The 26,379-nt window shown below is 41.5% G+C and overlaps 1 protein-coding gene across 1 annotated transcript in view; it reads left to right on the forward strand.

The window, feature by feature from the left end:
* The window catches only part of RHOBTB3 (Rho related BTB domain containing 3), a 58,736-nt gene that overhangs the window by 14,159 nt on the left and 18,198 nt on the right, over positions 1–26,379 (forward strand). The window contains exons 4-8 of the mRNA XM_070373155.1: positions 1,614–1,768; positions 6,462–6,573; positions 8,961–9,326; positions 18,754–18,866; positions 22,205–22,325. Of these exons, the coding sequence (XP_070229256.1) occupies positions 1,614–1,768; positions 6,462–6,573; positions 8,961–9,326; positions 18,754–18,866; positions 22,205–22,325 (867 nt within the window). The remainder of the gene's footprint in view (positions 1–1,613; positions 1,769–6,461; positions 6,574–8,960; positions 9,327–18,753; positions 18,867–22,204; positions 22,326–26,379) is intronic.

The raw sequence follows: 26,379 nt of genomic DNA on the forward strand, positions 1-26,379 counted from the left end.
ATGCATACTTTTATTTTTAAATCATGGCATTTTTATGCAAACTAAATTTTTATCTTATCTTTTGATGGCTCTTTATCAGGTGTAGCAAATAACAGCTTTATTATTGTTTCTCTAAGACACAAGGAGACTTAGACATGTCACAACCTCTCTGAGCTTCAGTTTCCTCCTCTGCAAAACGAGGATGTGAATGCATGGTTTCCGAGCTCAGAATGCTTTCAGTGAATCGAAATTATCTAATTCTTAGGTGTACATGTGCACATGGGTATTACGTGTGCACATGGCACAGAATATCCTTGGTATGCATGCCATGTGTTCATGTAGATGCTCCATCTCTGCACTGTTCATTGGTAGGACGTTTTTTGTGTGTGCTGTGGGGATGGGGGAGCCGCCTAAATGCCCTGTCAGGGCCACTGTACTTTCAGTTATCAGGTCTTTTGGCCCCTGGGGGTCACAGCTGAGTCCCTTTCCAGGCACAGGCGTTACCCTCTGCTGATACAAGCTGCTTGCCCGAGGTTTTGCTCCCTCCACAAGGCAGCCCTCCTCCACTTACTGGCTGATTTAGGGATACAGAAACCCAGCTTTGTGTGGGGAACCCCTCTCAAGGGCCGTCTAAGCTCCAGAGTCTCCTGTCTGGTAACTGAAGTATCTGTTGCAACAACATTGCAGTTCGAGTTCTTTCTCTGTGGAGTGCAGCTTCCTGCACCCTTGAGATCTGTTTCCAAGATCACCCCCCAGAAAGCCTCCTTCACACAGTGTCTCCATGTCGGAGTCTGTTTTCTCGGGGAAGCCAACCTACAACAATGTGATTTCTTGGAAATGGACTTGGCTGCTTTTTGAACAATGACATATCTGAAGTGTAGCATGAAACAGAACAAAGCTGGCAGGCAAATATGGAGTTGAACATACACGATTAGCCTTATTAAGGCAGAGTCTTACAGACAGATTGGTTTACCACCTTCCCAGCCATAGGTCTGTACGTGATTCTTGGGGAAGTTCACATCTTGAGTAATTTATGCTCTCAGTTTTTAGTGTTATGATCTTGGAGCAAAAGATGAAAAGTGATTGACTTTGGTCACTGCAGTTGAATGCTTTTGAGTTCAGCCATCAAAATGTCTAGATTAATAGGAATGTACTTCATATGAAATTTGGAATGACTGACAGTTTTGCAGCCTTCAGGATTGAGGTCAAATTGAGGATTCTGTTAAAGTAAAAGATGTATTCAAACTTAGTGAATGTATTTAAAGATTATTACAACAACAACAAAAAATGCCAGCCCATTGTTTTCATGGTTGAAGTTGTATAAAAGGAAGCAGGCCTGGCATTTTAGTTACTGTAATAGCCTTGGTAGTATTCATTCACTTATTTAAAAATTCATCTATTTTATAAGATCTTGTTCGTTGTTCTTCCATTTAAAGCTTATTTATTTTAGGGACCTTGCAGTTATCACTGACACTTCTCATTCAGAGTCTAGTGGATAGTAGCTATATGAAGTGGCCTTGAACTGTGATTCTGGTGTGAGCTCTTTGTTGTTTAATGTCCAGGTTGTCTGTGCACATTTGTGTGTGTGTGTGTTTAATTTCAAAACGCTTTGTTGGTCATGTTCGTTTTCTCAGAAGAATTACCCTGCACATGCCCGCTGTGCACCTCAGACAGAGGGAGCTGCGTCAGTACGACGGAAGGGATCCAGCTTGCTAAAGAACTAGGAGCCACCTATCTGGAGCTGCACAGCCTCGATGACTTCTACATAGGAAAGTATTTTGGAGGAGTGGTAAGTGGAAATCCCAGTCGCATAAATTCATCATTTGTCAGGTTGGCTCTTTAGCCGTTTCTTAGAACCACAGTTAGAACTTTAATTTTAAAATCAAGAATAGTTTTAATCTTGTGAAATGGTTATTATGGTCACTGCTTCCACTTTTCCCCCCTTCTGTTTGCTGTGAAGTGGAAACAGTGACAGACTTTATTTTCTTGGGCTCCAAAATCGCTGTGGACAGTGACTGCAGCCATGAAATTCAAAGACGCTTGGTTCTTGGGTGGACTTCCTTGATAGCTCAGTTGGTAAAGCATCCACTTGCAATGCAGGAGACTTGGGTTTGATCCCTGGGTCGGGAAGATCCCCTGGAGAAGAGAAAGGCTACCCACTGCAGTATTCTGGCCTGGAGAATTCCATGGATTATAGTCCATGGGGCCGCAAAGAGTCAGACATGACTGAACAATTTTCACTTCACTTGGTTCTTGTAGGAAAAGCTATGACAAACCTAGACAGTGTATTAAAAAATGGAGACATCACTTTGTCAACAAAGGTCTGTATAGTCAAAGCTATGGCTTTTCCAATAGTCATGTATGGATGTGAGAGTTGGACCAAAAGAAGGCAGAGCATCAAAGAATTGGTGCTTTCAAACTGTGGTGCTGGAGAAAACTCTTGAGCGTCCCTTGAACTGCAAGGTGATCAAATGAATCAATCCTGAAGGAAATCAACTCTGAATATTCATTGGAAGGACTGATGCTGAAGCTCCACCCCTTTGGCCACCTGATGCAAAGAGCCAACTCATTGGAGAAGACCCTAATGCTGGAAAAGATTGAAGGCAAAAGGACAAGGGGGGTTGGCAGAGGATGAGATGGTTGGATAGTATCACTGACTCAATGGACATGAGTTTGATCGAACTCTGGGGGATAGTGGAGGACAGGGGAGCCTGGTGTGCTGTAGTCCATGGGGTTGTGAAGAGTCGGACATGACTGAGCGCCTGAACTGAACTGAAAGGGAAAAGGACAACTTGGTTTCATTTGTTGGAGAAGATGGACACTAGGCAGACGCTTTACCATCTGAGCCACCAGGGAAGTCAGGGCTGGGTTGCCTCAGACCAAAAAACTACCAGGGAGGGAGCACAACCCCACCTGTCAGCAGATAATTGGATTAAAGCTTTACTGAGCAAGGTCCTGCCCACCAGAGCAAGACCCAGTTTTTCCCACCACCAGTCCCTGCCATCAGAAAGCTTACACAAGCCTCATAGCCTCCTCCACCAAAAAGGGCAGACAGAAGAAGAAGAACCACAGTCTCCCATCGACTAATACAAAACCACATCACAGAAAGTTAATCAGCATGAAAAAGCATAAAGTTATGTCCCAGATGAAGGAACAAGGTAAAACCCCAGAAAAACAACTAAATGAGGTAGAGATAGGCAACCTTCCAGAAAAAGAATTCAGAATAAAGACAGTGAATTTGATTCAGGATCTTGGAAAAGGAATGGAGGCAAAGATTGAGAAGATGCAAGAAATGTTTACCAAAGACCTATGAGAACTAAAGAACCAACAGAGATGAATAATACTCTAGAAGGAATCCATAGCAGAGTAACAGGCAGAAGCACAGATAAATTACCTGGAGGGCGGAATGGTGGAAATCAGTGCCACAGAATATAGAAAAAAGAATGAAAGGAAATGAAGACAGTCTCAGAGACCTCTGGGACAACATTAAATGCACCAGTATTCACATTGTAGGGGTCCCAGAAGGAGAAGAAAGAAAGGACCTGAGAAAATATTTGAAGAGATAATAACTGAAAACTTCCCTAACATGGGAAAGAAAATAGTCAGCCAAGTCCAGGAAGCACAGAGTGTCCCAAACAGGATAAATCCAAGGAAGCACACACTGAGACATAGTAATCAAACTGACAAAACTTAAAGATAAGCTATTAAAAGCAACCAAGGAAGAATGACAAATAACATGCCATGGAACTCCCATCAGGCCATCAGCTGATTTCTCAACAGAAACTACAAGCCAGAAGGGAATGGCATGACATTTAAAGTGATGAAAGGGAAGAACCTACAACCAGAAATACTCTACCCAGCAAGACTCTCCTTCAGATGTGATGGAGAAATCAGAAGCTTTCCAGACAAGCAAAAATTAAAAGAATTCACCACCACCAAACCAGCTTTACAACAACTGCTAAGGGAACTTCTCTAAGCAGAAAACAAGAGAAGGAAAAGCTCTGTACTGTGCTGTGCTGAGTCACTCAGTTGTGTCCGACTCTTTGCAACCCCATGGACTGTAGCCCTCCAGGCTTCTCTGTCCGTGGGGATTCTCAGGGCCAGAATACTGGAGTGGGTTGCCATGCGCTCATCCAGGGAATCTTCCCAACCCAGGGATCAACCCCAGGTCTCCTGAGTTGCAGGTAGATTCTTAACCGTCTGAGCCACCAGGGAAGCCCAAGAAAATCCCTACCTACAGAAAATAAATCCAGAACAATTAAGAAAGCAGTAATAGAATCATAAATATTGATAATTAGCTTAAATGTAAATGGATTAAATGCATCAACCAAAGGACATAGACCAGCTGAGCAGATGAGAACATGTGCATGTACGCACTTCCACTTAGCACATCATTCTCCTTGACCCCCAGGTGGTATGTAATTATTTGATATTGATGGTTTAATCGTGTTCCCATTATGGCATGCAATTGTAATTATCTTTTATTCTTTGTCTTGTTATTGATTGTGAAAACTGATAAACATATTTTACTATTGTGATTGTGTAACTGTTACTCACTTAATACCACTGCATCATGATTGGCCAACAGAAAAATTATAGAATTCTATATCTCCAAAACTACCATTTAATAGAAAAACCTGTAATCACTTTTTAAAATCCAGATGTATATCAGAATTATCTTGGAATTTTTTTGAAAAATACAAATTCTCGGGTAGTGCTTTTTTTTTCTTTTAAACCAGAGCTCCAAATATGTTTCTAATGAGCAGCCATGTTTATTTTTAAACAACTGGACTATGTGAGGGTCTTTTACTTTTATCTAGCTTGTTTCACTTTTTCTATCTCATATTCAGTGCTCCTCTGTCCATGGGATTTTCCAGGCAAGGATACTGCAGTGGGTTGCCATTTCCTTCTCCAGGGATACCTTCCAAACCCAGGGATCGAATGCACGTCTCTTGTATTGCAGACAGATTCTTTATTGCTTAGCCACCCGGGAAGCCCATACATACATAAATAATTTTTGCTGTTCAGTCGTGTCCCAACTCTTTGTGACTCCACGGACTGCAGCACACCAGGCCTTCTGTCCTTCACTATCTCCTGGAGCTTGCTCAAACTCAAGTCCATTGAGGTGGTGATGCCATCCGACCATCTCATCCTCTGTCGTCCCCTTCTCCTCCTGCCTTCAATCTTTCCCAGCATTAGGATCTTTTCCAATGAGTCAGCTCTTCACATTGGGTGGCCAAAGTACTGGAGCTTCAGCTTCAGCATCAGTCCTTCCAATAAATATTCAGGACTGATTTCCTTTCAGATTGACTGGTTGGATCTCCTTGCAGTCCAGGGGACTCTCAAGAGACTTACATGTACATACATAAATAATAATAATAAATTCCGTTCCTCAAGTGCACTATCCACATTTTAGGTCCTGCATAGCTACATTTAGCTAGTGGCTACTGTTCCATGATTAGCACAGATGTTGTAGGACATTTCCATCAACATAGAGCATTGCATGCTGTGCTGTGACCCAGCATCCCGAGTCCTATGACCAGCTGGTGCTGAGTCTGTTTTGCCCAGACTATTCCAGTCTCTTCCCTGGGTCCATCTACCTGAAGGTGGCCCACATGTCTGATAATGTACACCCCGAGGCCTGAGAGGTGACCGAGGGGTGACCAGGTGTGAGGAATAGGGAAGGGGAGAGTGGCTGGACCTCAGTTGTGTAGGTGTGGATATCTGCCTGCATGTACCAGTGCCCTCAGGTAGGGGCGTGTGGGTGGGCAGGCGGAGAGAGGAAGGGTGGTCTTGGGCACCAGGAGTTAGGGGCTAGCTTTCTCTGCTGCAGGAAACTCTGAGGAGTCTCAGAATTTAAATCTGAACCAACCCTTCCAGTTTAAATGATGACATACTTGGCAAAGCAGAAGGATAGAATATATTTTATGTAACAGTTTATTTTCTTGATTTGCAACATTTAAATATTTAGGTAGGTGGTATGCGGACCTCCTTTTGTACTTTTGCCCCAGGCGTCACATGCCCGGAGCTATGTAAGTGCATGTGGTTAAGATTTTTAATTTATGAAATGACGGATGCGTTTCAAAGTAATTTGTTGAGGAAAAAAAGTAGAGCACATATGAACGTTCCGAATTGTTGTGAGCAGATGTGACCCAAAGCTAGAGATCTGCTCTTGCTTTGACTTTTTCTAGTGTTGGTTGTTATAGTTGCCTGTGAGATGGTTATTGGTAGTCACATGGATGTACTGCTTGGCATTCTTGATTATTCAAGAGAAAGTACAGTTTTTTCCTTGAATGATAGTTTATGTTTAGACAAGGCACAGACTGTTCTACTCGATAGATTTTTTTTAAAATAAAAAAAAATTGAAAAGCATTGGCTAAGGCATACGTGTCGATGGTACTGGCAGCTGTGATTTGGAGTCCAAATAGTCATATCTACATAATTTTGTCAGAGCTCTAATTAACATTTGATTCTTGTTTTAGTTGGAATATTTCATGATCCAAGCCTTAAATCAGAAGACAAGTGAAAAAATGAAGAGAAGGAAGATGAGCAACTCGTTTCATGGAATTAGACCACCTCAGCTTGAACAGCCAGGTGCATTTATTAGCCTGTGTCTAAACATTCCGTTGATATTTATTGTAGATCGTTTCAAAAGCGTGGGGGCAATTGTTCTCAAATTTGAGTGTGTTCAGGACTCACCTGACATTCCGATTTAGTGAAGCTGGGATGGAGTCTGAATCTGATTTTTAAATAAGCCTCCCAGATGATTCTGAAGCAGGTGGCACCTGGATCACATTTTGAGGACTATTGTCTTGAAAACTTGAACCTATAGATTCTTTTAAGAATGGTGTGTGTGGTAGAGAGCTGCTCTAAATTACAGTCCAGTGAGAAATAACCAGATGTGATGCATGAACTTTGAGTGGATACAGGTTCCATAAAAACATCTAAAAGATGTTCTTGGGACAGTTGGGTAAAATTTCATTATGGATGGGAAATTAGATGATACTATGGGATTACTGTTGATTTTCTTATATATGATAGTAGTATTGTGTTTAGTAGAAGAATGTTCTTATTCTTAGGAGATAAATATGAGTTATGAGTAAATATGAAAGTATTTAGAACTAAAGTATCCTAATGATTACAAATTACTTTTAAATGGTTTGTGAGTGAAGGAGAGATGCACACACACAGAAGGAGAGAGAAAATTTAGAGATAAGGCCAAAAAGTAAAGTGTTAATAATTACACAATTTAAGGGCAAGATATATGTGTGCTCATTGTATCATTCTTTGAGGTTTTTGACTGTTTGAAAATGTTCATGATATAGGGTTAGAGGAAAATAAAATTAAAAATAAACTATATCAACTTGCCAGAACTTATTGCATAATCTTGTAATAGCAGCGGTAAAATAATACTCTATTCAGATCAAGTAATTATGGATATTGTTTGTACTTGATAAGTATTTGGTGAATGAATGAATGTACATGAACAAGCCAAGAGACTGTAATTTTGTATGGGAAGTCAGTTCCAAAAATGTGGACATACACACCGTAGAATTGGCTTTGAACTTTGTGATGTGCAGGGTGAAAGGGGTGATGTGGTTGTTACGTAGCAAACCCTGGGCCCTTAATTACTTCCTGGATGCGAAGATGAGTGGGGAATGGCCAAGTCAATGATGCTGATGCATAATTTCTTAGTTCTTATTAATCAAGAAGAGAAAACATACCAATTGCTCAGACAAGGCAAAATTCTTCAGGTCATTTAGCACTACAACCTGTGGGTCTTCCTCTGGGGCCAGCAGGTGAGATAGTGGGCAGGTGTGCCCTTCCCATGGGAGCGCTGTGGCATCACACTGACCATAACTCAGGGTCCGGGGTGCACGTTTGTTCTGGTGCTGACTTCTTCTAAGGACTGATCCCTGGCTTTGAGGCATGTGATTTTTATAAACTGTTCTCAGACAGTCAGGATCTGTAGGGTGCCTCTGGTGATAGAGAGAAGAGGATGGATAGGGTACAGGGCAGAAAGAGCCTGGCCCCCAGCTTACCTTGTCCAGTTAGTAGACTGGAGTTCTGCTTTAGAATAAAGAATTGTTTTTATTCCTGAAGAAGGCTGAATTGTACTGGTTTAAATGATTGTATATCCTTCAGGCAACCCTTCCCAGGTCACGTTTTCCTTGGCACAGCTTTAGATGAAAGTTAGCAGACTATTCACAATTTGGGTCTATGATGAGGACCTGGGCTGTGGTTCTCCAGGCCGATGTTCTGAATTGATGGAGGCTAATCTAATTTAGTTAGTGATCAAACTAGGGAATGGAAGGTTACCTGCCCTTGTGGAAATCATGGAGCCTGACCAGCAATCTCCCTGACGTGTGCCGAGAGGAAGAAGCTGGTTGTGGGGCAGCATAATGTTTTACTAGGAGGGAAAGACAAACTTTAGCATCGGAATAAAATGGTCAAGGTGGTTTTAAACCATCGAGTCCAAGACTCTGAACCCTGGCTTTTAAGGGGCTGCAGTTTTAACAATTCATTCCTCTGCCTTCAGTTATTCTGGAAGGAAAACGACTTCAGATGTGAGGTTGGGCTCTTCAGAACTTTCAGAAATTTCTTTGCATGTTTTTATCAGGTGAAGAATGATGACAGCCAACATAACTGAAATCTAGCATTGGGAGAAATATTTTATGTGGGGCCACACATAGTGAGAAATGCTCTTTGTGGCATTGGTACATTTTTCATTTGTACTAGAAAAAGTAAATACAGTATTTCTGTGTATCTGTGTCATTCCTGGATAGTTAGTTTATAATTAGATGAAGCTATAGAAAAGGTGCTGTTTTTCTGGATCCAAAATGGCCAAATATTGGCAACTTCCTATGGTTCAACCTAATAATATTAAAAAAAATATTGTTTTGTTGTGTTTAAACCTGAAGTGACGGGGGTCTGTGGACCTAAAGAGCAGTTTGTTATTCTTATTTTCTTTTTTGAAACAGAGAAAATGCCGGTCTTGAAGGCTGAAGCATCGCATTATAATGCCGACTTAAACAACTTGCTGTTCTGCTGCCAGTGTGTGGATGTGGTGTTTTACAGCCCAGATTTAAAGGAGGTGGCCGAGGCCCACAAGATCGTTCTCTGCGCCGTCAGCCATGTGTTCATGTTGCTCTTCAGCGTAAAGAGTCCTGCTGACATTCAGGATTCCAGTATCATCCAGACCACCCAGGATCTCTTTACTATCAACAGAGACCCCGCGTTTCCAGGTGCTAGCCAGGAGTCTCCGGGCAACCCGCCCTTACGAGTCATCGTTAAAGACGCCTTCTTCTGTTCTTGTTTATCGGACATCCTGCGCTTCATTTACTCAGGTACCTTGTCACATGGTTCTGGTACAGCCTCGTGAGCTTTTGAAATGAAGTGTGCCCGTGGTCTTCATGTGTTACCGGTTGGTTTTATCTTTCTCTTCTTCATAGTATCTGAGGTGAAGATTGTAAATGCACTAGTGTCTGCTTTATCCACAGGAACTGGGCCAAGCTTTCTCTCCTTACAAGTTTCCTTGCCTTGGTTTTACATCTACCTGTAGAAACAGTAACCTCTTTTCCTATTGAGCGAGTATGTTAGTATTTTAAGTGTTAGTCACTTAGTTGTGTCCGACTCTGTGATCTCATGGACTGTAGCCCTCCAGGCTCCTCTGTCCATGGAATTCTCCAGGCAAGAATACTATAGGGGGTAGCCATTCCCTTCTCCAGGGATTTTCCTGACCTAGGGATCAAACCCAGATCTCCCACATTGCAGGCAAATTCCTTACTATCTGAGCCACCAGGGAAGCCATTATATTTAAAAGAATATTCAGAATTCATTTTAAATATTTAATATTTAAGAATTCATTGTCTGATTTAACTTTAAAGAAATAAAATTCTTCAAATACATATGAAAATAAGTGTCTTTACTTATTCTTGTTTGACTCAGATTTTGGAGGGAATTGAAGGGAGAAATTACCATGATCATTGCATTCAGTTTAACAACTAGAAACAGTATCTAAAATTAGTTCAGACTGAAATCTAATTAACTTTGACTATGACTATTTCAAACTACTGTTACTTCTGTGCCCTTATCTTTGTAGGATTCAGCTTATCAATTGTTTTTCGTCTTATCCTTTTAAAAGCTCAGTATAGCACATATATTCTAAAGATTAGACTTTTTAATTTGAGTTATTTTAACAGGGTGGCTTCCTGGGTAACTCAACTGGTAAAGAATCCACCTGCAATGCAGAAGACCTGGGTTCAGTCCCTGGGTTGGGAGGAGTCCCTGGAGGAGGGCATGGCCACTCACTCCAGTATTCTTGCCTAGAGAATCCCTATGGATTCAATCAAATGATTGATGATAAGATTTTTCTCTTTTTCATTGGGGTTGTGTTTAGTTTTGCAAGTTAAGAAGTTAATGGTTGTGAAAAATAACAGTTGTAGCATGCAGATTAAGTGGATTAAAAATATACATATTGGAGTTGAATGTGGTGATATAAATCTTAAATCCATTAAGTGAATATTTGCTTAGAATATTCCACCCCTGCAGAGCATACCAGCAGTCAATGCCTTCGGCATGGCAGCCTCTCTGTAAATGTAGGCTGAACTAATGAGTAGACTCTAGTAGCTGTGAATCATTATGTGAATAAACCAGATAAGCTAGAGTCTTCATTTAGCACAATGGATTTTTATGTTTAAACTTAGAATCTCACAGTTCAGAATTAGGACTAATTTTGAAAAGCCAAAATGTTTACACATTAGAAGAAAAAAAATGTCTTTAATGATATGTCAGAGAACCATGATGGAAGTGTTTGGCTTTTCTTTTCAATGAGTCTGCTGTTGAAGTCATGAATTATTCAGCATGTTTCCCACAGTATCCATTAAATACTTTCAAAGGCGCATGAGCACTTTGAGGTCAGTTCTAATAACTAAATGTATGTCCAGTGACAGAACCTGCTTATCTTTCTCCTAGGGAGTAATTTTTTTTTTAATTGTAAAATTCATACATACAGATGGAAAAAAGGGGGAGAGAAAAAAAGAAAGTTCTCACGCCCTAGTACCTTTCCCCAGAGTTGATTGCCTGTTAGAAGTCATTCATGTATTCACTCTCTGATGCTTTTTGAGAGAAATGAATATGTTGAGAAACTTGCTCTAATGAAAATGTAACCTTTGGGAACCACAGGTAGTTTCCATGGGTGGAGCATGGAGTGGGAGGGGATGGCTGGAAGGAGATGAGGCTGGCAGGGCCCTTGGGAGCTGCTCCTGCTGTTCGAAGAAGCTTTTCTAGAACTTTATGCATGATTAGGCTGGGCTTTGGGAAGATCCTCTCTAGTGATGGTGGGAAGGTGGAAGAGCAGGCAAGATGAGTGCAGTTAGGAAGCACTGTTATTCTGGAGCTCAGCCTAAGGAAGGCCAACATTGTGAAAACAGGTGGTTGGTCTTGCAGCCTCTCTATCACCAGTACCAGTGGTCTTCAAACCTTAAAGTACCTGCCAGTCACCTGGTGATCTTGTTAATGTGCAGACTCCGATTCGGTGGGCCCTGGTGGGGCATCAGTTCAGTTCAGTCACTCAGTCATGTCCAACTCTTTGCGACCCCAGGGACTGCATCACACCAGGCTTCACTGTCCATCACCAACTCCTGGAGCTTGCTCAGACTCATGTCCATTGAGTCGATCATGCTGTCCAACCATCTCATCCTCTGTTGTCCCCTTCTCATCCTGCCTTCAGTCTTTCCCAGCATCAGGGTGTTTTCCAGTGAGTCAGTTCTTTGCATCAGGTAGCCAAAGTATTGGAGTTTCAGCTTCAACATCAGTCCTTCCAAGGAACATTCAGGACTGATTTCTTTTAGGTTTGACTGGTTTGATCTCTTTGCAGTTCAAGGGACTCTCAAGAGCCTTCTCCAACACCACAGTTCAAAAGCATCAACTCTTTGGTGCTCACCTTTCTTTATGGTCCAGCTCTCACATCTGTACAGGACTACTGGGAAAACCATAGCTTTGACTAAATGGACTTTTGTCGGTAAAGTAATGTCTCTGCTTTTTAATATGCTGTCTAGGTTGGTCATAGCTTTTCTTCCAGGGAGCAAGCTGAATTTCATGGCTGCAGTCACCATCCACGGTAATTTTGGAGCCCAAGAAAATAAAGTCTGTCACTGTTTCCACTTTTTCCCCATCTATTTGTCATGAAGTGATGGGACCAGATGTCATGGTCTTAGTTTTTTGAATGTTGAGTTTAAAGCCAACTTTTTCTCTCTTCTTTCACTTTCATCAAGAGGCTGTTTAATTCTTTGCTTTCTGCCATAAGGGTGGTGCCATCTGCATATGTGAGGTTACTGATATTTCTCCCAACAATCTTGATTGCAGTTGTGCTTCATACAGCCCAACATGGAACCAGTTCATTGTTCCATGTCCAGTTCTAGCTGTTGCTTCCTGACCTGTGTACAGATTTCTCAGGCAGGTCAGGTGGTCTGGTATTCCCATCTCTTTCAGAATTTTCCACAGTTTGTTGTAATCCACACAGTCAAAGACTTTAGTGTAGTCAATGAAGCAGAAGTAGATATTTTTCTAGAACTCTCTTGCTTTTTCAATGATCCAGCGGATGTTGGCAATTTGATCTCTGGTACCTCTGCCTTTTCTAAATCCAGCTTGAACATCTGGAAGTTCTCGGTTCATGTACTGTTGAAGCCTGGCTTGGAGAATTTTGAGCATTACTTTGCTAGTGTGTGAGATGAATGCAATTGTGCAGTAGTTTGAATATTCTTTGGCATTGCCTTTCTTTGGGATTGGAATGAAAACTTATCTTTTCCAGTCCTGTGGCCACTGCTGAGTTTTCCAAATTTGCTGGCATATTGAGTGCAGCACTTTCACAGCATCATTTTTTAGGATTTGAAATAGCTCACCTAGAATTCCATCATCCCCACTAACTTTGTTCGTAGTGATGCTTCCTAAGGCCCACTTGACTTCATATTCTGGGATATCTGGCTCTAGGTGAGTGATCACACCATCATGGTTATCTGGGTCATGAAGATCTTTTTTGTACAGTTCTGTGTATTCTTGCCACCCCTTCTTAATATCTTCTGCTTCTGTTAGGTCCATATCATTTCTGTCCTTTATTGTGCCCATCTTTGCATGAAATGTTCCCTTGGTATCTCTAGTTCTCTTAAAGAGGTCTCTAGTCTTTCTCATTCTACTATTTTCCTCTATTTCTATTGATCACTGAGGAAGGCTTTCTTATCTCTCTTTGCTGTTCTTTGGAACTCTGCATTCAGGTGGATATATCTTTCCTTTTCTCCTTTGCCTTTCGCTTCTCTTCTTTTCTCAGCTATTTGTAAGGCCTCCTCAGACAACCGTTTTGCCTTTTTGCATTTTTTCTTGGGGATGATTTTGATCAGTGCCTCCTATACAGTGTAACAAATCTCCATCCATAGTTCTTGGCAGGCACTCTATCTATCAGATCTGATCCCTTGAATGCATGAGGGTCTGCATTTCCAGTAGTCTCCAGGCAGTGCTGATGTTTTGTACCACAAGTTGCTGCAGCACCTGCTCTTGGTAGAACTGGGACCACCAGCCACAGCCAGGGGATGAGGGCCTGGAATTCAGCCCAGAGGCCCTGAAGAGGAACCCAGTGATTAGTCTCAGGGAACAGGGTCAAAGTGGAATCGCCTGCCAGGCTGACTGACACAGAGATCTCTGGAGCTGGGGCTGTCCATGCATTCTTGTACCCCCTGCCTGAAGTTGAGGCAAGTGAATGCTTAGTGGTGGGTGGAAACCCAGTGAGCCTGGCAGTAGTGACTAGAAGGCAGAGGTGCATGATGACATGGACAGCTTGCTGAGCTGAAAACCCCCAACCAGTTCAGGGCATGGACTTCTCAGTCTGACGCTTAGCTGTTGCCTCTCTGCTCTGAGCTTTGTTTGCATGTGACCCAGACAGGACATAGTGCCAGGTACACACTGGCCACAGGCCACTGACCTGGGGCTACAGGGAGACCTGGATGTGGGCTGAGGTAAAAGGAAAGTGAATGCTTCAGCAGGTGCCTAACAATTCTTCTATAACTATTTACTCAGTATAACCTCAGACTCAAGCAAAAGTGCTACTGTTCGTTGTGTTTAAAAAGACGACAATCTCAGCAAAATACAATTTATTGAGAAGAAAAACCGACCAGATTCCCGATCTCAAATGTCTAAACATTTTCTGATGTTTTCTTTTTGCCCTTTGATTTTTTCTTGGTGCATAGGTTGCTTATTTAAAAAAATATTTTTTTTAATTAAAGCAAACTAAAATTTGAAACCTAATTTTTTTTTTTTTCTTAGAGACTTAAGAGGCTGGGCTTATGTATTTTCTGTTTGTTTATCTTATTGTTGTCCAACATCTGAAAACTTTTGAACAGAGCACAAGTCTTAAGACCCAGTTTCACACTGGTTTCCTCCTCGCAGCCCCGGCCTAGCCGCAGGTCCTTTTGGGAACTGTGGAAGACAGGAGCGGGTTGTGCTCTCGTCAGTTGGACCGGGAAGCAGAGGCAGAACCCATGAGAGGGCGTGCTCCGGAATGTTTGCCCTGAGCAAACACGGGCTGAAAAACCCTATTAAACTTGTCTCTTCCTTTTTTTAGAAAAATGAACCAAATGACAGAGAATGTCTCCATTCTTTTTAAAAATTTTAAATTTTTAAAAATAATTTTCTTTTAACCTTTAGGAATTTGAAATGTTGCAGATATTGTGCCTACCATGGATATTTGAGTCCTATATTTAGGAAGGGCCTTTTAATACTCTGGTTAACACTTTACCCCTGTAATGAAGGCCTCTGTTCATTTTCATATTCAAATTTCTGAGCAAACAGGCACAGTGAAAGTGCGTATGTTAATTTCCTCTTGGATAGCTGCTAACATTGCATAACGTCTGATACTTTATGACTACCACTGACATTGCATGTGCATGCTCAGTGGTGCCCGACTCTTTGCAACCCCATAAACTGGAGCCCACCAGGCTGCTCTGTCCTTGGGATTTTCCAGGCAGGAATACTGGAGTGGATTGCCATTTCTTTCCCCAGGGGATCTCCCTACCCAGGGATCAAACCCACGTCTCTTGGGTTTTCTGCATTGTCAGGCAGATTCTTTACCACTGAAGGAGGAATAATCTGAAAAGTGAGGCCCGCAGTTTCCTGGTCTTGAGGAGTAATCCTTAAATGGCATACAATTGTAACATTCTTATGATACTGTGTACAGCCTTTATGCTGGCAAATTCCTGAGTCACAGGATCTCAGATGGATAGCAATTGAAATCTTTGTAAGAGCATCAAGAATTTAGCTTTGAGCTCTTCCTGCCACAGATGGCCCTTAGAATTTCACATCACTTATTGAAATGCTGCCAGGGTAAATGAATTTGTGGAAATGAGCGTAGTATTCTCCAGCTCTTGAAATTATTCTGTGATATGCTCTTTTCTGCACTGCATAAAAGAACAGCTGAATGCACATGGGTAGATCATGCTCTGTAAGACTAAGTAAATTAGTGTTCTAAGAAGTTAAAATCACAATCAGTTACATAGGATGACATCTAGAGCTCTGCTGTAACATATAGTACTATGCCTATTGTTAGCAGTAGTGGACAGGGCAATGGCACCCCACTCCAGTACTCTTGCCTGGAAAATCCCATGGACTGAGGAGCCTGGTAGGCTGAAGTCCATGGGGTCTCTAAGAGTCAGGCATGACAGAGTGACTTCCCTTTTCACTTTCATGCATTGGAGAAGGAAATGGCAACCCACTCCAGTGTTCTTGCCTGGAGAATCCCAGGGATGGGGGAACCTGGTGGGCTGCCGTCTCTGGGGTCGCACAGAGTCGGACACGACTGAAGCGACTTAGCCGCAGCAGTGTATTAAAACTATGTTAAGAAAATGGAACACATGTTAAATGTTATTGGGGCTTCCCTGGTTGCTCAGACTGTAAAGAATCTGCGTGAATGTGGAAGACCTGGGTTTGATCTCTGGATTGGAAAGGTCCTCTGGAGAAGTGAATGGCTACCCACTCCACTATTCTTGACTGGAGAATTCCATGGCCAGAGGAGCCAGGGGGGCTACACTCATGGGGTCACAAAAGAGTCAGCCATAGCTTAGCGCATAACACTTAATGTTATTACCACAAGAAAAGAAAAGAAATCTCAGTCTTATTATTGCTGTATTTGACACCTAAGTGTCAAAGATGATTTGATTAGCATTTCTAATTATGGCAAGAACCCGGTCATTAGAGTGCCCTTATAACCTAGGCTTACTTTTCTTTTCAGTTGTTGGATCTTTCTGTGTCTGTTCTCAAACAGATTAATATCCTGTAGGAATTTACCTATTGCTAATCTTAATACACTTAGATTTGATGCTTGTTTTCTTTCTGATACTCTTCTGAATGGAGATACTGTGTAGGTGTTCTTTAGTTAACATAATTTTACTTTTAAGAAACAATATCTGTGCTCTCCTTTAACTTGTGTGAGTATCAGTCAGAACTACTTCCATGTACTGTTTGCTGCATGCCACTGACCCTGGGTTTTGAAAGTGGATAAAATGTCTAAAGGATGAGCAATAGTCATCAGCAGTCAATGCATGCTCGAATTTCCTGGAGGCTTTTAAAATTGATGTCTGGGCCCCATCCCCAGAAATGCTAATGTAATCCATCTGGGGATGGCACCTTCTCCAATGGTATTTTATAAAAGATCATCCAGGTAAATGTAATATATAGCTAGGGGTGAGAATCACTGGCATAGAGTGAATTTTCTTGAACTGAGTCCCTTGGCTTCTAAGGGATCCTTCTCTTTTATGTAGACTTTACTGGCTGTGTGTGCATGGGAAATTTTCTAGAGCAGTGATCCAGAGAATTCATCAGATTGTGAAAAGAGTATGTGACTTGAAGTTAAAAATCATTCTTTGAGGAAGAGGAAAACAAAAAGCATAGGCTTGTTCTAGACTGTACGCCTTGTGGAATTTGAGGAGGGAGAAGAGCTAACAGTGAAGTCAGAAAAAGAGTGCCCAAAGTTAAGAAGAGGCAGGGGTGCCCTGGAGCTAGCTAGTGCCAACGTGTGAGAGGCAGTGGTATTTACCTGTTCCTAAGGGTGTGTTCGGAGAAGGCAATGGCACCCCACTCCAGTACTCTTGCCTGGAAAATCCCATGGGCAGAGGAGCCTAGTAGGCTACAGTCCATGGGGTCGCTAAGAGTCAGACACGACTGAGCGACTTCACTTTCACTTTTCACTTCCATGCATTAGAGAAGGAAATGGCAACCCACTCCAGTGTCCTTGCCTGGAGAATCCCAGGGACGGAGGAGCCTGGTGGGCTATGGGGTCGCACAGAGTCAGACATGACTGAAGCGACTTAGCAGTAAGGGTGTGTTCTGTGTTGTTGTATTGAACTTGGCCATGGTGGGAGCATTTACCCCGCAGAACAGCAAATGCCCCAAATGAGGACTCTCCTTCCCCCAACCCTCTCCCAGGATACACTGTAGTAGTCATGAAGGACAGGTAAGGAGAAGTTTAAGATAGGCAAGGATGCCAAGCGCTGCAGGGCTCAGCTCTAATGAGGCCTGAGAGCAACTGGACTGCCAATCTGATTCTAAAAGATTAGTTTTGGATCTCCTTGCTACAGCCTGGCGGCAACTGCCTAATCTCACTGGTTCAGTAAATGTTCATTCCGTGCCCTCTCCACTCCCCAGTATTCATGAAGGCACCTGGCAAAGTTCTGGATACCTGAAGGGAAATACCAGAAGAGAAAGACCAAGAGCAAATAGAAAAGGATCTCAAGTTACCCAGAGACATAAATCAGCTAAATTTATACCAGTTGTTAACTGCGTAGATAGAACTAGAACCTGGGTCTCCCAACTGTGCCCACCCACTCTGTATCTTTTTGAGTTGTATTTTTAGGATTTAGGACTGTCTATAATGGATGGGCTGGATGGGGGTAATCTCTACAGAAATGCACTTTTGGAAACTTAGCTGCATTGATAATAAGATTCACTTGATGTGGAAAAGGCCAATTGGGAGTAGGGAGGCTAGGTAGGAGACTGCTGTGGGCCAAAGAGAGACGTGTTTGGGGGAAGGGGAGACATTTTGCTGATCCTGGACGAGGAGACTGTAAGGCACAGAGGAAGAGAGGCTGACAGGAGTGAAGTGAACCTAAGAAGAGACGGCTTAAAAGTGGGTTGGTGTGAAAAGGGCGAGAGGGACCGGGTGGGGTGAGTTTTCTTTTTTTAATGTCCCAGTTGTGTGGTTCTACAGAAAATTATCCAGCTCTCTTCTTCTGGTTGGTTCTGTAAGAACTGGCTATGGAACATCCTCATCGGACCCTGACAGTGCATGAAACCTTCTGAATGCATTCTGTTCCTTTGCCTGATTGTAGTCACTGCCCTTCATGATTGGTATCACTGAATCCAGCCTTAGAAAGGACGGAATCCGCCTCATACTCAGAGCAAGTAAATCAGTTGAGTGTTGGCCCTCTTGTGATGGGAACTCATATTCTAGCCATTGCTGTTATCATTAGCTCATCGCCTGTTCTATAAAGAGGTGGCAGCTGTTCAGGAAGAAGACTCCAGCTTTTGAGAAATAGTTTAGATGAAGGGAAACTTTTTTTTTTTAATGTGAGAGCTGTTTAAATGTTTTAGTGTAATTGTAAGAATATATGTTTGGTAAATAAAAATTAAAAGAAAATACGAAACAAAAAGAAAGAGGAACATTGATACTCAGTAAAATATTTATCTTTCTTCCTGCTTTAACAAAAAATTCAATATATATTGATTTTTTTACAGGTGCCTTCCAGTGGGAAGAGTTAGAAGATGATATCAGGAAAAAATTGAAAGATTCTGGAGATGTTTCAAATGTAATTGAGAAAGTTAAATGCATTTTAAAAACACCAGGAAAGGTAAATTAGTTTATTGTAAGTTACTTTCTCTGAATTATAACTGGTATACTAAGGTGAATATACTATGGAGTCATGAGGAAAGTTGATAATGTATTTTTTTCCTTAAGTCTATTTTTTGCTGTTTAAATGTTTTAAATATAAACACGTGATTTCTTGCTATGTCTGATTTTAATTCATGTTAGAATTCAAATATGTATGAGTCATGTCTTTAAAATGTTGGTTTGTGAATTCTGTTCCCTGAGACATTCCCCTGGGACTCTGGGAATATGCAGTCTATGTTAAGAATGAAGGCTGTTGGATTTGCCTAGTTATAGTCAGGCTTATGGGAGACGATGCTTCCTCACTGCTCACAGTTTCATTCCAAACAGTTTTCAGGGGCATGGCAGTCTCATTGTGTGTCTTTTTCAAGAGTTCCGAGAAATTTCCTTGACTAGGTGGGCAGCTGAGGGTTTGTTTCTCATCCAGTATAGAGTTCAAATCATATGTTAGGTTCAAAGATTATAGAAATACAGACTTTGTATATGGTCATAAACTACTGCCCATGAAAACCCTAGTAACTGAGATTTTACAGAGTCTGTAAGAGCCTTAAGAGTAAATCTGTTCACTTTTAAGATGACTACATTAAACAATTTAGCCAAAATCTTATTTCAGATTCTGTGATAAGCAAATCGGCTACAGTAGATAAAAAGGCAAGTTGTGTGCACTGCTTAGCAGAATAGAGGTTTATGTTAAGTGTAAGAAAAATGATTATTTCTTTAATTTTTTATACAGATGACTGCCAATGCTACAACCTAAGTTTATTAACATTTTAAGTTAATGTTTCAAAACTGCACTAAGTTTTTATAAAGATTCCTGACTATTCTTTAAAAAAAAAAAAATGATCTCTTTTTAAACAAAATATGGAATTAAAGGATAAGACCATTCTTTGCTTGTTTTCATAGCACATTGAAGCAGGTATACAGAAGCTGGCCACTTGTGCAGGTGTATGGCAGGGTAGTAGCTCTTATAGCCTAATTCAGCTAAATAATGCTTTTGTAGAAATGTGCATTATAGACTTGCACTCTGCTTTTCAAAAGTTCTCTACATGAACTTGCTCACAGACCAGTGAAAATACATATATTCTCTCCAAACTTCTGCCCTTGCTTTTTTTTTTTTTCCTTCAAATTCAAGGCATAATTGGAAGTTCTTGGTGGCCTAATAGTTAGAATTCTGGGCTTTCGTTGCTGTGGCCTGAGTTCAGTCCCTGGTCAGGAAATAAGATCCTGCAAGCCATGTGGTGTGGCCCAAAAAAAAAAAAAAAAAAATCAAGGCTTGGAAACAAGGAAATCTGTTATACAGATGCAGAATCTTTATATATTGATACCTAAAATACATCTACATGCATTCATGATGTACAAATTCGTAACCTTACCTAAATGGTTAGGACAGAAGTGTTGCCTGTTGTTCTAAACCTGAGCTTTTCCTTGGGTTGGATTCTGAACAGTCATTCCTTTCAGTAGCAAGAATAAAACAACTTCTTCTTGGGGAAGGGAAAGCTGGGGCCTGTATTAGTCCATGGAACTGAATTAAATCCTTCCTTTGCACAGGAGGACACGGGTTCTTGTGTGCTTTCCTCCTGTGCTTTCCCGGGGGTCTCTCTTCTTTGAGTATTGGGAATCAGGAAATACTCCATTTAAATTGTGTCTGCCACAAATTACCTGTGGCTTTGAGTAAGTCTTCTCAGGGCTTTCTCTAGAATGAGGGGTAAACTAGGCATAGTTTATCAGGCATAGTTTATAGGATTTACTGAATCCTAACCATTCTAACCAATCCTAACCACGAAGAACTTCCATCTATGCCTGCTAAGTCGCTTCAGTCGCGTCTGACTCTGTGCGACCCCATAGACGGCAGCCCACCAGGCTCCCCCGTCCCTGGGATTCTCCAGGCAAGAACACTGGAGTGGGTTGCCATTTCCTTCTCCAATGCATGAAAGTGAAAAGTGAAAGTGAAGTCGCTCAGTCGTGTCTGACCCTCAGTGACCCCGTGGACTGCAGCCTTCCTTCCAGGCTCCTCCATCCATGGGGTACAGTTTATCTCTAGACTGATTTCTGAAGCCCCTGCTAGCCCTCAGGTTCTGATGATGCTTTTTGACTGTTCCTGTGCTTTATGTGTAGGAGTCCCCCAAGTCCTCACCCCCAGTTCCTTCAGTGTGTATTAAAGAATACTGTGTATAAGAACTTAGATTACAGGAGCAGGGTTTGTATAATCCTGTTTTGGTTGTCTGTTTTGCTCATGGATATCATCCTGGAGTGTATGTTCTTCTTTGAGAGGCAGGATAAGGTTTTTTTCCTTCTCGCCAAATGTTTTAACTTCCCACCCTAGTAGATTAACTCAGAGTGGGGAGTAGGTGCCTGTTATTCTTATTGCTAATGTTGTATGTACACTTGGTTATTTCTTAGAGATAAAGCTTTCTGAATTTCCTGTCTAGCTGAGCAGAGGGTCAAAAGTTCTGACCTGGCCTGAGGTTCTGAGAGTCAGCCAGGGAAATGGGTGATGGAGGAAGGGAGAGGGGCTGGCTCTCATTCCCTGGGGCTCTTTCCTTCAGAAGGGATTGTCTGAAGGATCACAGAAAGGGTACACAGAGCACCAGATCCTAAGTGGGGAGCAGAGGAAGGCTGGAGATGCCCAGCCTTCTTCACTGTTAACTGGAGGCTCCAGCTAGGAGTTGGGAGAGGACAGATCTGTGTGGTCATGGGACAGGGTTTCTAGAGCTCCAGATGAGAGATGCAGGCAGCCTCTGATAGATTCCAGCCATCGGGACTGTGGGCAGGAGAGATATTTGGGATTATAAGGTTGTAGATCAAGATGCCTTAGTTCCTCACTCCCAGGTGTATTAACGTTGAATCTAGTGAGCAGTAGAACTTGATGTGATCGGTGAAAAATATGTGTGTTTTCTTAATTGCAAATTAAATTCTGTGTATATATTTTCGTAACTAGTGAATAGACAAGCAGGTTGTATATGCGAACACGTTTTACTAGGCGTTCATATGGGGCCGGGCTACTGCTGTCTGTTTCCCAGGCGACAGAGGTCCGTGGGCTTCAGCGCCCCTCATCGTCAGTTGCAGACTCTTCACTTAGCCAGCTCCTTCGCTGCTGTGAGTGCTGCGTAGTGCACTGGTGCTCTCGACAGGTAGCAGATGTAGTTCTCGAGGGCAGGTTTCCATGAAAGCTGTGACCAGAGATGCCATAGAGGGGGTAATCATTACTCCTTTAGACAGCAGAGATTTCCACGTTCTCTAAGCAGATTATCAACGCATATTGTATAATATTTCCTCTCGTATTTTTATTTCTCCTTATAGTTTAATTGCCTAAGAAACTGCAAAACCTATCAAGCCAGAAAACCTCTGTGGTTTTATAACACTTCCCTCAAGTTTTTCCTTAATAAACCAATGCTTGCTGATGTTGTCTTCGAAATACAAGGTACGGTTCAGTTTTTACAAAGTTCATCATTTGTTTTAATTTCTTGTTTTAACTTTCTGTTTCAATTTCGAGTATTTTGGGTGAAGGAATGACTATTCTCTATTGTAGGATGTAGGTTAATAGTACTTGAATTTCTACAAATTTCTACAGTTTCTAGAAAATTTCATTTTCTAGGGAAATGAAATATTTTATTAAAATAAGAAAATGAATTTATATTTTCCTTAGTTTGTTGTTACTGTTACCCAGTGCTTCGTTAACTTTTAGGGACTAGCAGGGGATAGACCGATGTTACAGATCACCCACTTGTGTATTTTGTTTGTGTATTTCTTTAAGGTCGTAGTTTTTAAATCATTTGAAACTAGCCCCCTCAACATTTAACATTACGTCTAGTTTATGTTTTCAGCTCTTTTCCTTTTTAATTGAGCAAAAGGAACTACTCTTGCTTAGGGTCAAGCCTGGCTTACATCAGGCGTCTGTAGTTATCACTACATTTACTTCTTAATGACACTCAGAGCAATTGCTGCTTTTTAGCTCTGTTGGAAAGTAATGCTCCCTAATTTTAATAAAGATGAGCCCTTTTAATGCCCATTATTGTTATTCGCTTGGATACTTTGTCACTTTAGTAGATTGAAAGCATAGTCTTAAAAATGAATTGTGAAATACCTTTAATTAGGAAAGTTGTTTCCAATGAATTAAGTACACTTTCAGGTGGGCTGTTACTAAAAGGAAGATTTAATTTAATTTTATGGTAGAAATGTACGGCAGCTAATAGTACCTTACTTTTAAAAAATGTTCACCAGAAGGATTTGTTTTGCTTTTAACTCTGGTCACTTGCCAAGACAAACTGAATTGGAAACTTTCCAAGGTGCCTTTGGGTAAGCGGCTGCTAGTAGCTGCAGTGTGAGTATGGGCTACTGAGAATGGGACAGTCAGTGACCTTGAAATTATGTAAAAAGGGATTCGGAGAAAAGTAGGCTCACAGTTGACCAAATTTCCTTATAATTTGCATAGGAGGCACTGACACCAATTATTATACACTATTATTTTGCAGTATTATTTTAATAATATTGTATATTATTTTGCAATGTTATTTTAAAATAATATTTTTAAATATTATTAAATAATAGTGTAAGATATTATTTTACAATAATATAGTAAAATATTATTTTAATATTTTACACTATTATTTTAGTGTAACCTGTTGAAAAGAGTTTCATGGGGAGTGTGCAATGCATGAAAATATATGTTACACTGAGAGGAGAGAGGGCAGTGATACAGAGAACATTCTCATAGCCTGCTTTTCTTCGGTGATCCCACCCACCGACCCTTCGCAGGCACTTGCTTGTACCCCACCGTGGGAGCAGCCGGACCTGAAGAGCCCCCGTAATGCCTTCGGATACCACGTGGCAGCTGCTCTAATGCCCTTTGTAGCCTCCTCAGCTCAACACCTGAGGCCCCCAAGGGAGCCAGGAGTGGACAGGAGCAGGAATGGGTGAAAGCAGGGGCCAGCGGGACCTCTGCCATCCACTGGGAGAGAGGCCGCCTAGCTCTGAGGCGTGTGGGGAGGGCAGCTCCTAGAGCCGTGGTCACTGCCCTGGGGAGGGTCTGCAGCCCTAGCTCCAGCCTTGGCTTTGCTTTCCAGACAGTGTGTATGTATCCTTGGGCCGGTCCTCCGTATGTCCTCCTGGAGTCTTTTCATTTGCAAAGTGAAGACCGTCAATCATGTTGATTCTAAAAGGTCCTTTCTAGTGTTAAGCTTGATGAGACGGTAGTGACAGAGCAGGTCAGGGTTTTGCTTGGAAGCATTTTTACTATTTAATAGGTTTGGCTGTGTTACTTTGCTTTTCAGATCCTCTGTTTCCTCACTTGTGAAACGGGGATGCTAGTTTCTACCTGGGAGAGGGTGACTGGTCGTGAGGATGGAGGTGATGGTGCGTGGAAAGGCACATTTAGAGGCCTCATAGGCAGACCACACTGTGGTTTTCTGTGCTGAATCCAGGGCTGCAGCAAATCCTTTTTAAAAACTGTTCAGACATCACTGACAACTGACTGGAGTTGACATGAGATATAAAACTATGACTGAAATAGTCATCAAATGTACACATATACAAATATATAAATGTATACAGTGTGTATGTAAGTTTGTGTCTTTTTCCATTAAATAAAACTAGTCACAGTAAACTTTTGGATATGATGTAGAAAGATATGTTTCCTTTTGACATTTGAATCTGTGCCTTATGAAAAATACTATTACAGAGCTACATTCTGTCTTGTTTACTTAGTACATATTCTGAACCTCTCTTGAGCTAGACAAGTTTCCTGTTTTCAGGATAAAACAAAAGAATGATTCTAAAAATTTCATTTTTGAAACTTGGCAAGTAGTGTGAAGAAGGTATGAAAAATGTAGTATTTTAGTATGTAATAAAAATAAGGATCCTTGATAATCTGTGCAAAGTTACTAGAAACTGGGCTTTAACTGTTGTTTCACTCTTAAAACTTTCCTGAAAAAAAAAAAAAAGTAACAATTTAATACTACAAAGGAAAGTTACTTTAGGTCTTGATGTTTTCAAAGGACATATTTATCTGTTAACTAGAAAACTAATGTCTTTTTCCCCCTGTAATTCTTCAGCTCTAGCCTATTGCTGTTGTGTAAATAATCACTACATTATTTTCATTTAGCATGTTTTATACTTTGCTTTTATATATATATATATATATATACACACACACAGTGTTTAAAAATGTGGCTGTACTGAGGTATTGTATTACAGTCTCACAGTAGAACAATTTATAACACCAAAACAGTAGTTTGAAAGAGTGAGAAACAGAAATGGATATTTTCTTGATTGGAGGTGTAGTGATTTTTCAAACTCAATTCCAAGCTTGAAGTGGGCCTTGAAAATGCCTGAAGGCCCTGCGTGTTCTGTTCTTGGTTTTGTAACTCCATTGTAACCACAGTTATCAACAGGAAGTTTCTGTTCAAGTTTCAAGGTTACCTAAGTTTCTTTCCCATCTACTTCTGTCTACTAGGTGTTTTTTTTTTTTTTTTTTTTGCCAATCTTAAATTCCTCTGCTTACCCCAAATTGTTTATTTAAGCCATACTCCTATTTTTTTTCTTTTTTCATGGCTCCTTATTTAAGATTTTAGAATCTTCAAGTTGGAAGTCAAATTGCATTGCCTATTTGAATTCTTTGTTAATTGCTGTGTACACATACATCCAGCACACTTTCATTGTGGAAACTGGTCACCCCCCGACCGATGGACACTGTAACACTGAGGGCGGGTGACTGAAAGTCAGAGAGGGGGTCAGGAAGGGAGGCTGCCTGCTGGTAGGTGTGGGGACCTGGCAGGAGAACTCCTAAGACTTCTCCCTGCACGCACGGGAGATGGGTCTGCGCGGGTGCCGGGCAGTGAGCACAGAACTGGCGCTGTCGTGCATCGCATGTGGATCCTGAGGGGCTATTGGCTTTGGAGAAAGCACTAGGCTTACGTGGAACTTTTTTCCTCTTTTTTTCTGAGCCAGAAGATGTTGTGCTTGGATATTAAAGAGCATGAAGAACCCAGTAACTAAATATTTTGGAGAAGAATATATGCCCCTGAGAAGTATGAGATTTGGGGGCTGCCGGATGCAGACTTGTGGGCAGGGCAGAGTAGTCTGGCTCATAGAGCTACTTTCTGGAGGGGGAGAGTTTTGTCACTCACACTGGCTGTGGTGTCTTCCACCAAACTAAAAGTTTGGCGTCTCCACACAGATATAAAGAACAGACTTCTGTACTCTATGGGAGAAGGCGAGGGTCGGAATGATTTGGGAGAATAGCACTGAAATGTGTGTATTACCATATGTGAATCAGATCACCAGTCCAAGTTCGATGCATGAAACGGGCACTCAGCACTGGGACAGCCCAGAGGGATGGGCTGGGGATGGATCGGGAGGGGGTTCAGGATGGCGGACACATGTACACCCGTGGCTGATTCATGTCACTGTATGGCAGAGCCACCACAATATTGTAAAGTCATTAGCCTCCAATTAAAATAAATTAATTTAAACAAACA

This window comes from Bos mutus, chromosome 7 (genome assembly GCF_027580195.1).
Source record: "Bos mutus isolate GX-2022 chromosome 7, NWIPB_WYAK_1.1, whole genome shotgun sequence".
NCBI lineage: Eukaryota > Metazoa > Chordata > Mammalia > Artiodactyla > Bovidae > Bos > Bos mutus.